Source organism: Mauremys reevesii, linkage group 7 (genome assembly GCF_016161935.1).
Source record: "Mauremys reevesii isolate NIE-2019 linkage group 7, ASM1616193v1, whole genome shotgun sequence".
NCBI classification, from domain to species: Eukaryota; Metazoa; Chordata; order Testudines; family Geoemydidae; genus Mauremys; species Mauremys reevesii.
The window spans coordinates 119933159-119949329 of NC_052629.1; the positions used below are offsets into that span (position 1 = coordinate 119933159).

Below are 16171 nucleotides of genomic sequence, written 5' to 3' on the forward strand. Positions count from 1 at the left end.
AAATAGAACATAAAAGGCATCCTAAGCTTTCTCCTGGCTGAGGCTAGAGTTTTCCCTGAAGCACATCCTCTGTCCTAACTCCCTCTTCAGAGCACGGCTCCAACTCCTGTTTATAATCTGGTTGAAGTTAACAAGATGCACCTGCCACTGTGAGTCAGCAGGAAACACCCTGCACTTTCATACAGGGTCAGGATACAAGAATCAGGATGACTTATCAGAGGATCCCCTACATTCTGGTACCACGTGCCAGAGTCTGCCGTTCTCTTCTTATACCCTCATCCCTTTCAATTAAAAAAATAGGTATCTGAACAGCTTGTGTAATTGGGACAGTTAATTTACAACTGTGTAATCTTTTTGTAAAATGTAGCTGTGTCTTTGTTCAGCAGCTCCTTCCTTTCAGCTCATTTTATCGTTTCTGCCTCTATTTGCTAATGAATTATTATTTTTCTAACAGCACGTAGTAAAACTCATTCTGTCCCAGGTGCATTTAGTGCACTGCGCACTTCTACTTTGCTGTTCTAGTCTTTCTTTATAGTTCAATAAAAGCTCCTAGGTGTGAAGAAAAGGTAAAATAACATTGGAAATCCCAAATGACAGTCTGATCCAGCCAGTGTGGACAAAAGATTACTCATGTGAGTAGCTCCCCTGAAGCCTCTGGGGCCACTCCCAGGAGTAAAGTTGCGTGTCTGTTTTCAGGCTTGGTCACATCATGTGTACAGTGGAAAAAGTAAATAGTTTGAGTGTTATACATCTTTTCAAACTTGTTTTGAATTTTAGCTGTGTTGTATTCACAGGGTACAGATCCCTGAAAGTTTTCTATTGTTTATCATATGAAGAAAATGCTTATTAGCATTTTACACACAAATGTCTAACCAATTATTCTGGCCTACTATAATACAAACAGTTCATGGGTAAATTAGAGCACGTAAAGTATTTATTCAGTGTCATAGTTAACAGCAGCAATTTAATGGTATTGTATCTCTTATGTGTGTCATTTATTAACATAGTGAATACTTTTCTGTTACGTCCCAGCTTGTTTTACCATCTGCATTCTAGTTGTGTCATCACCTTTCATTTTCTGACTGCAGTATTATTCATAAGCTAAGCGATACCGTAATGATCTGTCATTGTTAACTGATGAAAATGAGGTCTCTTCGAAGCTAATGCGGCTCCATCTGGGTGTCAGGATCGGTACTGTGCATCTGTTTTGCAGGATTGGAGCCTTAAGCCCCATCTGAGCAAGGCACTTAAGCACATGCTTAACTTAAGTGCATAAGGTAGTCCCAATTAAGTCAGTAGAGCTACCTATGTCTTCCATTTAGATGTTTGTTTAAATACCTCACTGAACTGGGTTCTAAGTGACATCCTATTTAAGGGCAAAGAGTTCCTCTCAGATCTGCACTCAGCTTTGGTCTCCTGATAAATATATAGCCATATGCATCTGAGAGGAGTGTTTTGCCAGAAAAATGATGATCATGCAAATTTGTTTATCACTCAGTCTAATCAAATGTTGGCATGAAAGTAGCTGATCCATAATTATTTTAACAGTGCAAGAACCTATTCTTTCATGACCCACATCAAGATCTGATCACTGAGATGTGATAAACTGAGAGTTTGGTCTGTGCAAAATTGGTGTTGGTTCTTCTGTTTACTATAGCAATATCTTGCTTGGTGCTGGTATCTGAAATTTTCTTTTAATTTTTTCTGTCTCATTTACTGCTCTTCCCTTGGAGAAGAAGGGGTACACACGGAGGAACTGGACAGTGAACTAGGTAAATCATCCATCTCTCATTTTGCTGTATGACTGACTGTATCATTTTTAGCCTCTCATTCTTGACCTCTCCTTTGTGTCATTTTGCATCTTTCAAGTTTTTAATTTCAGCAAGGCCTAATTCAATAACAAAATGTATCGGGATTTTTGGCACTGAAAATAATGATGTGGAATCTTAAGGCATAGTTCTTATGGTATTGGATCCCAAAGAAGAGAAAGAAAGTAAGGCCTCAATCTTGCAAAGGCTTGAGAACATGTTTACCCTTATGCCCATTAGGTTTTAATTTTCACCCTTATGAAGTCAATGGAGTTTTGCCATCGACTTCAGAGGGGCCCGGATTTCACCCAGTGAGTAGGTCCATTGACTTCCAAGTTATGTGAAGGGTAAGCACATATATAAGACTTTTCAGGATTAGTACCCAGTTTTCCAGATTAGAGAAGCTAAGTGAAATTTGGAAAACTGGCTAAAAATATCCCACAGAATGTTTTTGCTGAATTTGTCAATGAAACAGCAGAAATTTTGCCCCAGGAGTTGGTTATAAATCAAGAATAAATTGATTTTAGATGGTGCAGTCTAGTGATAGTTTCTAAGTGTTTTTGAAGAATGCAATCATAATATCTAATCTCATTTAGCATTAGTTAGTTCAGTCTGTAATTCTAGTGCAAAGAACTATTAGACCGTTATTTCTGCTCCACATTCTAGTCCATTTCGAGAGGTGAAAGGGATGAGTATGTTATATGTGACTGTATTTTCCTTAGGTCGTTCATTGCTTTAAAGAAATTTATAGCTTTGTACGGTAGCCGATTATATTACAGTGGAATTAATCTCTGGTTTCCGTAATTACTTGAAAGTGTAGACTGCATCCCACTTCTGTGTGATTGATATGCCAGAAGCCATCAATAAATATTGACTGCTTTTTAAAATGCTATGCAAGAAGCTGCTCTTGTGGTTAGTGCGGCTGGAATAATGTTTAGAACCTAACTCCTTTTAGTGCAACACTTGGAAAGAGATTACATAAAGGAATAATTTATCAATTCCTGTAGCAGGTGTTGGCACAACCCACAGTGCTAAGGTTTCCATTGCGATGGCTGGTAATCTTTCACAGACTAAAATAACATCAAGAATAAGTGCATGAAGACAGCTGAACCGAAATGTATTTTTAATTAAAATGTCTCAAAAACAGTAAAGATGAAGTTATAATAGTATAAAATAACAAGATTATGGGTAACAACTAAACTTAAATGTTTACTCCTTCTATTACCCTTCTGCACAGAGGCTAACTTTAAGGGAAGGTTGGACAGAGGCGGTAGATTCAGGGAAGACCATTGGTTGATAACCATGGCCCTGATCCTGCACCAACTCACACATGTGCTTAACTTTACTAACATGAGTAGTTTAATTGATATCCGTGGGACTCCTCACAGTAGTATAGACAAGTGTTTGTAAAATCGGGGTCCATATAAATACTACAGGGGTTTACAAGCATTTGTATGTCAAGAAAAGTTTAACATTTGCAGTGGTTCAGTCAGTGCCAGCAAAGTCAGTGAAGTATTGTCAAAACATATCAACAAAATCTCCAGTACGATAGGAACGCCAGTGGTTAGTATAAATTGGTTTGTGCCAGAGATTAACGCACCTAGTTTAACTAAAGTTTAACATTTGTTTTCTAAATGTGAGAAAATTAAATAGAAATCAACTTGAAACTTTCACAATATTTTGTATTTCTCTTATATTTTCTAAAGAAACTGATTTAAAAGATAGTAATATAGATGACGTCTGTTTTAACAGAACAGTGCTATTTTAGGATAGAAATTAAACACTTAGGGAAAGATTTAACACTGTTACACGTGGGCAACTCCTACTAGTCTTGTCTACACTAGGAACACTGAGACCCGTAATTCACTTCTGTGCAGCTCAACCAGTAGTAGCAATATCGGAGACTGCAGAATAAATTGCAGGCTGGTAAAAATCTCTGAGCCCAACCTCCAAAATGGCTATGATCAGTCAAGCTCTGGTGAATTTCAGGACTTAGTTTTCTAGTGTAGGTCCATTGGCATTTATGAGCTATGACTCATAAAGGATGGAATGCTCCAGCAAAAGGTCTCAGGGCTAGAGTCTTATATGGGTGCAGAGGGGCAAGGAAACTCAGTCTGGGCTGGTGGTTTTCCTGATTTTCAGGGATTTATCACTCTTGTAGGTTGGAACAGTGACCAACAGGCTCTCAGCTAGGAACGGGTTTTGACACCATGCTTAAAAATATAAGTTGGGCACTTAAAGCCAAATGAATAGGTTGTTGCTCTTGTTCTGAATTAATATTAGATTATAATCCTCCATGGGGGTCCACACGAGTGTGCCCTCATAGAACCATATGGGACTGCAGGAATGGGGATTCCTTTCCTGGGTCGAAGCTATATTCTATGATCTAATTTCTCTGACTCATCTTGAAGATGTGGGGCGGGGGGAAGCATTTAAAACAACCCAGATATTGGACTTTGCAAAGTGGGTGCTGCTAATGCAGAGTAACTTCTTGCTTTAGAGCATTTCAAAAGACTTTTTATTAGATTCCTGGATGTGGATCTACATAATAGACTACTTATGGCTCCAAAGCATCAGTTCTTATCTTGTTGGTTTTCAACACATGTAGAAATGTGTTTTGTTAAATTTAAAACTGCTTAAAGAAGTATTTATCTAATAGCCTGGAATGTCAGTGGAGTAATTCCAAGGCCCTTGTTTTGTGACCTTCCATAAATGTTCTTTTCTTTTAAAGAAAATAAAAATGAAATGTTAATACTAAAAACATTTTAAATAAAGATAAGGCAATGACACTGGCCAAAAACAATAGCATGAGATTTGAAAATAAAATAAACATTATTTAAGGTTGTGACACAAAAAGCGTAGCCAACAAACATCACTCTCCAACTTTAACTCTTGTTTTGGTGCTCTACTTCCATCTCTCATTCCAACCTGGCCTCCACAGCCGTCTGCTTCCACAATGGAATAAATTAAGAATGAAATGTCAGCCAATACTTTTGACTCTTTCGATTCTTCTCTGTGTTAGATCTTTAATTGTTTGAAACTTTTTGACTAAATCCCAGTCTTTCCATCATTCAAATTGGTGGGAGTTTCAACTCAGTAAAGACTTCCAGGATTTGGCCTTTAGTTTTGCGCTTCCATTTTAATATGGACATTACTTTTGTGCTTTGTAGAGGAATGTCAATTTCAAACCCATTCATTTGGTAGGCATGCAGTCTTCTGAGCAGATCTCTTTTGCAAAGTGGTTTCATACCCGAAAGTTAGCACTGGCTTGCATTTGGTTGCTTATGTCTCAAGGAATCCAAAGATGCTTAAACCTGATAAGTGTAAAAATAAAGAATAGGGGGAAAACATGGCTTTTATTTGCAAACAAGGGACTTGTGGAGCAAAACCCACAAAATTAATTTCTTCTGATGTTCAGCCAATTCTGAATGCAAACATAAACTCTGAGTAATTACCCCATATGTGTTTGTATGGCTTCTCTTCATTTTCAGTCTGAAATTATTTGTGCCTTTATGGCAGTGTAGCTGATGTCAGTAAATACTGAACAGTACAGTTGCATTATTCTGATTAATGGGCCACTGCTTGATTGTATTGGCTACGCAACTGATACCATTAATACAAATAAATCTTTGCATTCCATAATGAATAAACACAGATTTCCCATTGGTCTTGTCAACTTGGCAATAAGTGCTGCTTTTATGAGGAATTCTTTCTCATTGGGGTATTTTAATAGTCTTCATATGCATGCTTATTATATGGTGACGGTTCTTTTTTTAAAGTAACTTGTGTAGTACCCAGGGCTGGCCTTACCATGAGGCGAACTGAGGCGGCCATCTCAGGTGCCAGACCGTGGTGGGACGCCACTAGGACCTAGAGTGTAGAAAATTGTGTCTGCTGCTGGTGCATATGTATTCTCTCTGCTCTAGATGCACAGAGATGGTGGAGTGCTGTGCTGGAAGAAGGCAGAATTGAGACCTTTCAAAGTTTTGGCCCAAGCGAGGGGGATGGGGGCATCATTTGAGCTCCCCACCTCAGGTGCCAAAATGTTGTGGGCCGGCCCTTGTAGTTCCTCAGGACCTAAAGCCATTGGGAGCTTTGTTTGATTCAGTGGGAGTAGGATCAGGCCCTTGAGTAATGCATACAGTTCAAATAACCCTCACTACTATGCTGAAGTGATCATAGAATCATAGGACTGAAAGGGACCTTGAGAGGCCACCTAGTCCAGTCCCCTGCATTTATGGCAGGACTAAGTATTATCTAGACCATCCCTGATGGGTGTTTGGAGGTTTTTAAGAGCAGGTTAGACAACGATGGAGATTCCACAACCTCCCTAGGCAATTTATTCCAGTGCTTAACCACCCTGACAGGAAGTTTTTCCTAATGTCCAACCTAAACCTCCCTTGCTGCAGTTTATGCCCATTGCTGCTTGTCCTATCCTCAGGTTAAGATGTTCACTGGTTGTGGTTAAAGAAGTACCATATGCCTCCAGTCTAGAAAATCTGCAGGCACAAAGTGGGGATAGAGTTCCAAATGCTAATTTCATCTTCAGACCTGTTTTTAGTAATTGTTCTAATTAAAAAAAGAAAATGATGTTACATGTGATTATGGCATTAAATGCTTTTATATCAAGTGTTCTACAGTGAAGTACATTTGTGTTTGCATAGCATCTAGCATAATGGGCCACTGGTCCTGAGGGGGACATTTGGGTGCTAACGTAGAAATCATGGTAAATGCTGAAATGTATTTAAGCACGGTTACTGCAAATACTTAGCAGAGGAATAAAAAAAGTGTACTTTTCCCAAACCAAAACAACTAGAGAGAGGCACCTCCTAGAGACTCTTAAACAAAGAATGCATGATTGTTCATTTAACCTAGGAATCTAAATAATAAAATGCAACAAAAAATTGACCTGCTAAAACTACAGCCAATGAGCAGAGGTGACTGCTTTCCACAGGTTTGTTAACCCCACTCCTGGTAAGGCAACAGTAATATTTGTGCTCATTAGATTATGTACTAATACGGAAATGATTGCTGTGATGATTCTCTTTCCTGATAGTTATTCTGTAAGTGGGAATATGAGCTAATGTGGAATTCTGTAAGCCAAGTGAAATGGCGATGCCTGTCTGAAAACTATATCTTTAAGGCATTCATATACCTTTTCTCCCACCCCCAGAATTGCCTGCTGGTTGGGAAAAGATTGAGGATCCTGTATATGGAGTCTACTATGTAGAGTAAGTGTTGCTTGCCGTTTCTGTTTTCAGTGTCAAATAGATAAGAACTTTTTCCAGCTGAATTTGCTGTATCTTTGTATCATGCATTGGAACTGAATGGCTCACAGCTGGGGGTAGTGGTATTTGCCTTCACCACCGCCACCACCAAAAAAGCGTTACGAATAAGCTAATGCTAGTCACGCGTGATGTAAGACAGTCACCCACCCTGATTGCTTTGTTTGTAGCTCGCAGTACTATCAGAATGCACAGGCAACTGAAAGACTCGTATTTCTCCAGATGCTGGAAGTGAAGAGTTAATATTCTTGGTCTCAGGAAGGAAGGCACATCATACGTTGCTCTTCTGCACCCCCTGGTGGCTGGACGTGGCTCAGCATTACAGGATGTGACCTAAACAGGAGTGCTGTACGCTTAGGGCTTGCCGACATGAGCGTTTAGTTTGTGGCAAGCTATCCACCGCACGCTACCCTGCTGCAGATTAACAGTCCATTTTACCCTGCTGACGCGTATTAACAGTTGGTTATTGAACTTTGATTTAGTCCTCTTTGAAACGGTACCAGATCGAAGTTCATTAATGAACTGTTCTGCACATGGAGCCGGGGGTGTGCTTCCCGGCTTGAGGAGATACACTTCTTTTAGCTCTCATCAAGCTAGTGCACTGAAAATAGCAACCCGGCTGCAGTAGCATGGGCAGCAGTCAGTGGTGGCATGGGCTAGCCATTCTGAGTACAAATGCATCCAGACCTCATGGGTATGTACTCAGGCACCGAGCCCAATCCGCTGCCTATGCCCCTGCAGCTTACGCTACTACCGGTTTTGCATGAGTATGTCTCCTCGAGCTGGAAATCACACACCCCAGCTCCAAGCGTAGGGATACACTGAAAGGGCTTGTTCAGCTGTATTACTGCAAGTGGTCTTATATAGGGAAGAGGCCTACTGGGATTGGAGCATTGGGAAACCTCAGAGTCTGAACGTTCAGTGGCCTGAATTCCTTAATGAATGCATAGCTAGAAGTAAAGGCAAGGAAGAGTACTGATCTCTAGATGCCTGAGACCCATTCTTGGCAAAGACAGAATTCTTTTTAGCTGAGATCCATTTATTCAAAGTTAGAATGGGTATGTGATTAATTTAGCAATTTCCTTAGTAAAGCAGTGTGATCAAAATATGCTCTCGTAAAGCAGATTACCATTTCAATTAAAAAAAACCCAACAAGAAATGAAAAATGACAGTGCTTGTGTAATCAAATAGTAACCATAAAGGTTCCTGTATTGTATTGTAAAGAATTATGGGTTTAATGTAACTCTCTCCAGAATTTGAACAGCTTCCTCCTTATCTAGATGACAGATCGCTCCCTTGGGAAATCGGAGAACCCAGTTTTGTTTCATCACTGACCCTATAAAATGAATTTTTAATTATGTGTACACTCCTGTCTGTTAGGATGGCTTAGGATAGCCTTCAGAATAGACATGGAATTCAGATTCTATCTGCTTTGGCTCATTTTTGACCCCATCATCTGTGCCTTGGGAAACAAGGTTTAGCAAACTGTATAATTAAGGCCTGACATTTATCTGCCAGAGATATCGGGGGTATTTTTCATCTATTAAATGTCATGCCAAGAGGTCTCTTTCCAGCATTTCCAATGCCACTTTGCATATGCATGCCCATTAATTTCGGGCCACTCCTTAGTGTGAGATTAAATAGGACTGTAACAACAATGTGATATAAAAGACCATTTTATTTAATATCTATCATCTACTAATACAGGTACAAAATAGATTTATCTCTCTTACACAAACACACTTATGTTCTGTCACACTGCATGATTTTCATTTCATGAAAAACTTAACTGATACCATTTTTTGGAAACCATTAAATTCTTCTCAGCCTTCCACTGATACATTAAATTGACAGTCTCTTATAGAATTCATGAATTTGTTTTCATATGCTTATTAGATTCATTAAATCAACAGTCTAGCATCAGGCTTATTTAAAAAAAAAAGTATCCTTTTTGTGAACCCAATGAAGACAATTCTGAGTGGAACTCTGTAGTGAATGTTCTGCAGTTATTTGCAAACAGCTGTTTTGAAGGTAACTATGGAACTGTGGAAAGGACTTCCAGACAGCAAAACACACTTTCTTAATGGTAAACTTTTGTACTGGACTGTAGTTGAATTTTAACCAAATACAATTAACACTGGCTAGGTGCTTAAAGCAACTGATGCTTGAAATTCACAGATAAGCATTAGAGAAATTGGATATACGTGTTTTGTCTCCGCGCATTAGGATTTTTAAGATTTCATCTCAGTAGGTTTTATGCAATGAGATGCCATTGTGTAAAGAGTAACTGAAATCATCCCTATGACTTGTGTGAAAATTGCACCTGAATCAGTATATCGATGTACTGAAGTTTCTGATACAGATTTTCACTATTTTGTATTGTCTCTTCCAATAGGTGTATTTTGCTAGTGCTTTACCTAGCAGTTTCTCAGTAGAACCAATCAAGTGAAGACTATCCCTGGTGATATGTCTCCACAATTGGCTAATGTTTTCATGCTGGTCAGACACGTTAAAAATCACCATGCTTTTTTCTACCTTTGTCATCAGTTCTCCAAGTATTAAAACAACTGATGATCCAGCAGAGTGCAGCTCTGCAGGCGATTTCAGCTGGGCCTGTGATTCAGAATAAACCTGAAATATTGAGTCCATACCATGCCAGCCTCTTTTGAAATAGAACTTATTGAGGTTTGCAATGCGATTGATTGCCTACAGTAAGTGCAGCACATCGTAGCTCAGTGCTGGATTGGTCTTTTTCACAGTTCTTTTATCATTTTCATAAAATTCCTAATGACTGTTTGCAGTCAACAAATCTTGCTAGGCTCACCTTGTGCCATCAAAGCAGAGGGCAGCTGAGAATTGCCCTAGTATAGGGAAATTATAACCTACCATAAAACTGGAATAGCTGGTCCCCTTCACCCTCAGCATAGATTTTTAAGGCCTGAAAGGAAGACCGGGATCACCTGGTCTGATCTCCTGTAAAACACAGGGCAGAAAATCACATGGATTAATTTTTGTATCAAGCCCTTCTATCTGAGCTAGAACAGATCTCTGAAAAAGGTATCCATCCAGTCTTGATTGAAAGACTTCAGGTGATAGAGACTCTATCACATCCCCAGTTAAGTTGTTCCAGTGATTGGGTACCCTCCCTTTTAAACATCTGCCCCTTGTTTCTAGTCTGCATGTGTAGATGTTACATCTGATATAGCGGGTGATAGGCATGGGTGTATTCCTGGCCTGTGGTGGAACACAATGCCCTCTGACTTGTAGAATGTCCCTCACATATTATAGAGGAAGTTAAAGCAGTTCTGTGACTCTGCTAAATTGCATAGATGAGGTATCTCAAGATCAGGAGTGCAATAAAGATGGCTCAGATACAGCTGTGTGTGAGAGAGAGAGAGGGAGGGAGTTCAACACGCCTGAATATTGTGTTCAACACACTGGTTAATACTTTTTCTACTGAATCTATGACTCCATTAAGAAGCTGTCTAATTCACAGGTCATGTAAATTCCAGCAGAACTTTAATGGCTTCAACAGATTAGCAGTTCTTTAGCAATTTTATGGCGTTGTCATTTTTTTTCATGGGTTTCACAAAAGGGTTAACTCTGTCCATCTGGTGCAATGCATGATGCATAGACATTAGGAGTTTCTACACACATTTACAGGTAAGTAAGCTTATTTTGTAGCAGACTTGGATTGATTTATGTTGGTTTCAAGCCAGATTATTTAATGGTTGCTAATTCAAAATACTTCTTGTGCCAAGGTCACACATTCCCCTTCATTCAATCTGTCTTGTTGCCCAGATCGGCAGTGCAAAGCTTTGCAAGTATTTTTCACCCACCATATTAATATTGTGCATTGATTAGATAGCTGACAGATGTTACCAGATTTTTTTTTTTTTTAAACTTCCCTGAGCCGGGGAATGACTGCACCTCTGGGAATCTGATTAAAGCAGGGACGATGTAGGTCTGTCTTTTAACATGTAGTCAGACAGGGCATCCTTTCTGCCTTAATCTCATTTTCACAGTTAAACTGCTTCTTATTGTAGTTGAGAGAATTAGCCATTCCTGCTCAAGATGTCACAGCAGATAAGTTGTGCTTGTTTTCCTAAATGAGCATTTGGCACAAGTTGGTGAGTGTTTCACCATATGCCTGGCTGTTCGCTTTTTTTGCCCCCTTTGTCTCGGGAATTTCAAGTCTGGCTGTCATTTTTGTTTGCCACACAAAATGTTTCCTAATTTATTGCTCTCTTTCTTCTCCAGCCACATTAACAGGAAGACACAATATGAGAATCCAGTTCTGGAAGCAAAACGGAAAAAACAGCTTGAGCAGCAGCAACAACAACCAGAAGGTTGGCACCCGTGGAGAGCATTATGCCTGAGAGATTTGTTAACAGAATATGCGCTCCCTTGAGTTTACAACCCCGCGTGGACATATTTGTCCTTCATTAAAATACTTACATTGTGATCCCTGTGATTTTTAAGGGGTGGATTATACACACAATGAGATATAAAGGGGCATGTAGTTTGCACTCTTACTAGAAGACTGAATAGCATGAGGCAAAGGAGAAATGATCAAATATATTAGCACTTAATGGCTTTGAATCTCTGAAATGGGGAGAATTTTTTAACTACTTTTAACTTAATTCTGAAAGATTGATCGGTTACAAAGCAAGCTTGCTTGCCCCCCAGGAATTATAAAAATCGACTTGTGAGTCTGAACTATGATTTTTTTTTCAAGAGGTCATTTTGATATTTGGCCCGGTACTAGTAAAACTTAAAGACTAGGGAGTAGTATTAAATATGAATTAAACTCCTTTTTACATTTATGCTAAGAGTAAATTCTTGGGCGCTGCAAACATGTTCCACATCAGTCCATTATTTCATTATTCTGACACAGTTTTGGATTATTAAAAATCACGTAATGCAGCAATAGCACTGAAATGAAATCGTCTCAGCCATTTAGAATGCAGGTATGCTATGGAGTTTCTGCATGACACTTTGATTGGCTACATCCCTCGGAACTCACAATGCAAATCCACGTAGCCAACATGGCCTCCTCCACTTTTCAGTCCTCTCCTCCTCCTCGCTTTTCTAGAAGGTTTAGTCCTACCCAGGTGGGTGATTTTGTTCCATTATAGTTATGTTTTGTATTTTTTCTATCTCTAGAATGGACAGAAGAGCATCCATCTCTTGGTCCACCGGCTGTTCCAAACCATGCTCCAAACACCCAAGAACCAGTTCGAGAAGCACCAGTACAAGGTAACATCCAATACGGTTTTTCCATTATAATGAAACTAATTTTGCCACCACATTTCTTCAGAAACAGGACCTTCAATAGTAGTGGAGTGAGGACACAAAGCACCAATTTCCTGAATTTCTCTAGACTTTGAGAACTGTGGGTCTTACGCAGAAGAGGACAAAAATGAAAGTGGGAGTAGGGGTGCCTCTTAGAGAGCGGATTTCTGAAAATCTCTCTCGCGTGCATTTCAGGTCTTTCAAAAGATACTAAAAATATGAATTAGAATCTTAACAGATTAAAAGCAAATTGTTTAAAGTAGGATACAATGGGTGTGTGCAAATGCCTATAGAACTCAGCCCCTTCTTGCAATACTGTGTGGTTGAACTGTGTTAGAACACGTTTGGCTGTTGTTATTTTCTTGCCTGTATGGACAGGAAACAAATCTACCAAGGATAAAGTGTGGTTCTTATAATAATGCAGGCTAACAATATTTTCTGTCATAATATGATCAGGCCAGAAATGGGGAAAAGCGTGTGGTTGGATATTGCTGTGGCCAAAGCTAGTGTATAATTGTTACCCCTGTCAATCGCTAAACATGAGCAAGTAGGCTGAGAGAGTCATGCGAATTAAAATTGTTTGACACCATTGTCCTCCTAGAGCTGGTCAATACTTTCTGATGCCAAAACAATGCCTACTGTGTTTGCCAGTTTCACAGCACACTATTTCTGAAGTGCTCATTAGCTCTGTGAGGCTTGCTCACGTTCCTGCACAAATAGCCACTTGAGTGTCTCACGTTTAGAGGGTCCCGGCAGAGAGGTGACTCGGTCAGTGTTTCCTTTTACTTCTGTGTTGTGGGGCTTTCCATGCCAGAAACATTTCGGGGAGACCATTGTAACGTGGCTGATGAGGGAGCTGTGCTAGTCAGAGAGCGGGGCAGGGGTACTGACACTCTAGATATCTCAGTAACTGAGGGCTTGGAAGGAAAAATCATATCCCACCGCTGGGATGATTAAGTGGAAACTCCATGAGCTAAAATTCAATGCGTTCCTAGAGCCTCTACAAATTTTTCCTATGTAGGCAACTATCATAATGCCTATTGCAACTGAAGCAAAGTGCGCTCCATAAAACACACAAGCATCAGCTCCACTTCTGCAAATCCTCATGCACGTGCTTCCGTTTAAAATGAAGAGAACTGCTGCTGTGCTTAAAGGGAAGCAAGTGCAAAAGTGTTTGTAGGGTCAGGACCTTATTTACTGATGCCATTTCAATGCTCGCACAACATTCTGTGTATGTCCCGCCACTCCTGGAAAAGTGGCTTGTCAGAACCATCCCACCAGACGGGAAGATAATGCTCGGAGCAACATAAGACTGCATAGAAGGGCTGCAGCATGATCTGAAACTTGCTAGAGCACAAGGCAAGATCCCCAGATGAGAGCCTTCCCCTTACACAGCCAGCCATGGATTAACTAAGTCCAAGTATCAACAGCTGGAGTCCCCTAGCAGCCTTAATTGTGTGTAAAGAGAGAGCTGGTCTCTGCAATAACTTGAGCTCAAGCCTTGCAGGTTTGTCGCTAGCACCGTAAATCATTCTCTGACTCGAATAAATAGGTAGTGCCATGTGCTGCAGGTGTTAGGTACTCGTCCCTGCAGAACAGGGTGAGCCATGCTGCAAAGCAGATGCAACCCGAGGGCAATTAGAATATAATGCAGTCGCCCAGACTGGCAGAGGGAAAGCCATTGGAGGGCGGAGGTGAGGTCTGATGCAGCTTCTTGGTCAGTGGGAGTTGGGAATCATCGTTATCCGAAGCTCCATCCAGGAGGAACAAGGGATCCAGCAGAACCACAGGAGGGCAAATCATGTTGGACAAGGGCGACCATACCACCCAATAGACCCATCAACGTCACATCTCTCCCTTATGCCTTAAGAACAAAGCAAAGGCTGTCCAAGCTGCTGCATATTGTAATGCAGGGGACTGATCATGTGGAATGTAGTTGAGCCAACCAGGTTCCTTCATAAGAACGGCCATACTGGGTCAGACCAAGATCCATCTAGCCCAGTATCCTGTCTGCCAACAGTGGCCAAGGCCAGGTGCCCCCAGAGGGAATGAACAGAACAGGGAATCATCAAGTGATCCATCCCCTGTTGCCCATTCCCAGCTTCTGGCAAACAGAGGGTAGGGACACCATCCCTGCCCATTTCTGAAGTCGATAGCAATCTTTCCAATGACTGCGTCAGTCTGTCAATATAATTGTTTCAGTAATTAATGCTCCATGGCAGATTTTTAATTAAAACATTAGCTTCAAACTTATTTAAATGTGGGGAGAAAATAAACAGGCAATTTGGAGCCATTGTTTCTGTGCTCTGCAGCTTATATTATAAGCAACGAGCAAGAAGAGAATCTTGAATCTATCATGAGAACTGTATTTTTGTCATGATATTTTTTTAAGACTAAATAGGGTGTATTTGTCAAAGCAAAAATATGCCGTCCTGGAACGGGTAGAATGGACTCAAGTGAAAAGAGGAAAGAGCTGTCCATCCATTGGGATGGATTCTGTACTGCTTCTCACGGGTCGTGCCATGTGGCGGGGAATGCACCAGGTGCAGGCAGCCTTACTCTGGATCCCTATGCACCGTGCTGCAGTCTGGGATAGCCCAGAATCTCCCATTTCCTTCTGTTCCAGGGGCGGTGGTGGGGAGCAATGTAGGGCGATATCCAGTAGCCCTGCCATTCTCCTACTCCAATGGAAGTTCTCCCCTGGCCCGCGGCAGTGCCTTTACACGCCCTCTACACAACTGGAGTGGCATAAAGTGGCCAAAACCTATTGTTTAAAATATATATATATATATATATATATATATATATATATATATATATATATATATATATATATATATATATAATAAAATACAGACTTTACCTCTCGTGCCCCACGTGGGAGGTGAATGCTGCGCCTTGACTCTGTACATAGTCGGTTTTTAGCTCTTATCCTCTTAAATTTACTTTAAACCTAAAGGTTTAGGGTTACTTTAGGGACCTTTACTCAGCTGATCAGCCCCTCCTGCTCTGGTGACCTTACGTGAAAGCTCTAGTCTCCCAGTCGCTTGGACAGATGTTCACCAGCACACTTCCTCACAGCGTGTGCCCTCGCTTGCACTTGCCTCCTCTCTCACTCGCGACATTGATTTCACTCTCACACTTGCTCACTTTCTTTGGGAGAGATCAGCTGAGTTGCCCCCTCTTTCATTTCAGGCTCTGCTGTCTGGGAGTGTTGCACAAAGCCCGGAAGAGCAGCAGCTGCCATCCGGCAACTTGGTGTGTAGCTTTGTCTTTCGGCATCCAGTTATAACGTTCATTGAGAGTTTAAAAAAAAAAAAAAAAAGGACCCACCTCACCTCCCATTGCAACCAAGAGGTAGCATAAAAATGCTGCTATTAGCACGATGTGTTAGCATACACAAGAATCATGTTCTTGTGTTTCAAAGAGGCTGTGAGGCGAGTCATTACCTCACATCCCGCTAACATTTTCTGGAGGAGAACACCTTTTGCACACCCGAAACACTGCGGGGGTCACATCTCGCAAAGCAAATAGCACCCTAGAGATCTGCCTTTCGGAGCAGAAACTTGGGGATGAGTTCTTGAATGCATGCCGGCGTTCTGATTATAATGTCCATCGAGTCCTGTCAATCCTAGAGTTGTCACCAGGGGTCTCAGTGGTACAGCTTTTTCCCTCTAGGGACCTGGGTAAAAAACAGTCACAAGTGCGGAGATGTTTGATCTCCTGGCAGCAGAGCAGGCAATGTGACTACTTTTCAGAACCCATGCAGTGTCTTTTACATGG

The 16171-nt window shown here is 40.8% G+C and overlaps 1 protein-coding gene across 42 annotated transcripts in view; it reads left to right on the forward strand.

The window, feature by feature from the left end:
* The window catches only part of MAGI1 (membrane associated guanylate kinase, WW and PDZ domain containing 1), a 481773-nt gene that overhangs the window by 397152 nt on the left and 68450 nt on the right, over window positions 1-16171 (forward strand). For 17 of the 42 annotated variants that reach the window (XM_039548079.1, XM_039548081.1, XM_039548082.1 and 14 more), the window contains 5 exons: window positions 1734-1772; window positions 6982-7039; window positions 11354-11442; window positions 12260-12352; window positions 15584-15646. In XM_039548079.1, the coding sequence (XP_039404013.1) occupies window positions 1734-1772; window positions 6982-7039; window positions 11354-11442; window positions 12260-12352; window positions 15584-15646 (342 nt within the window). The remainder of the gene's footprint in view (window positions 1-1733; window positions 1773-6981; window positions 7040-11353; window positions 11443-12259; window positions 12353-15583; window positions 15647-16171) is intronic. The other 25 variants (XM_039548095.1, XM_039548110.1, XM_039548112.1 and 22 more) reach the window with 5 other exon arrangements.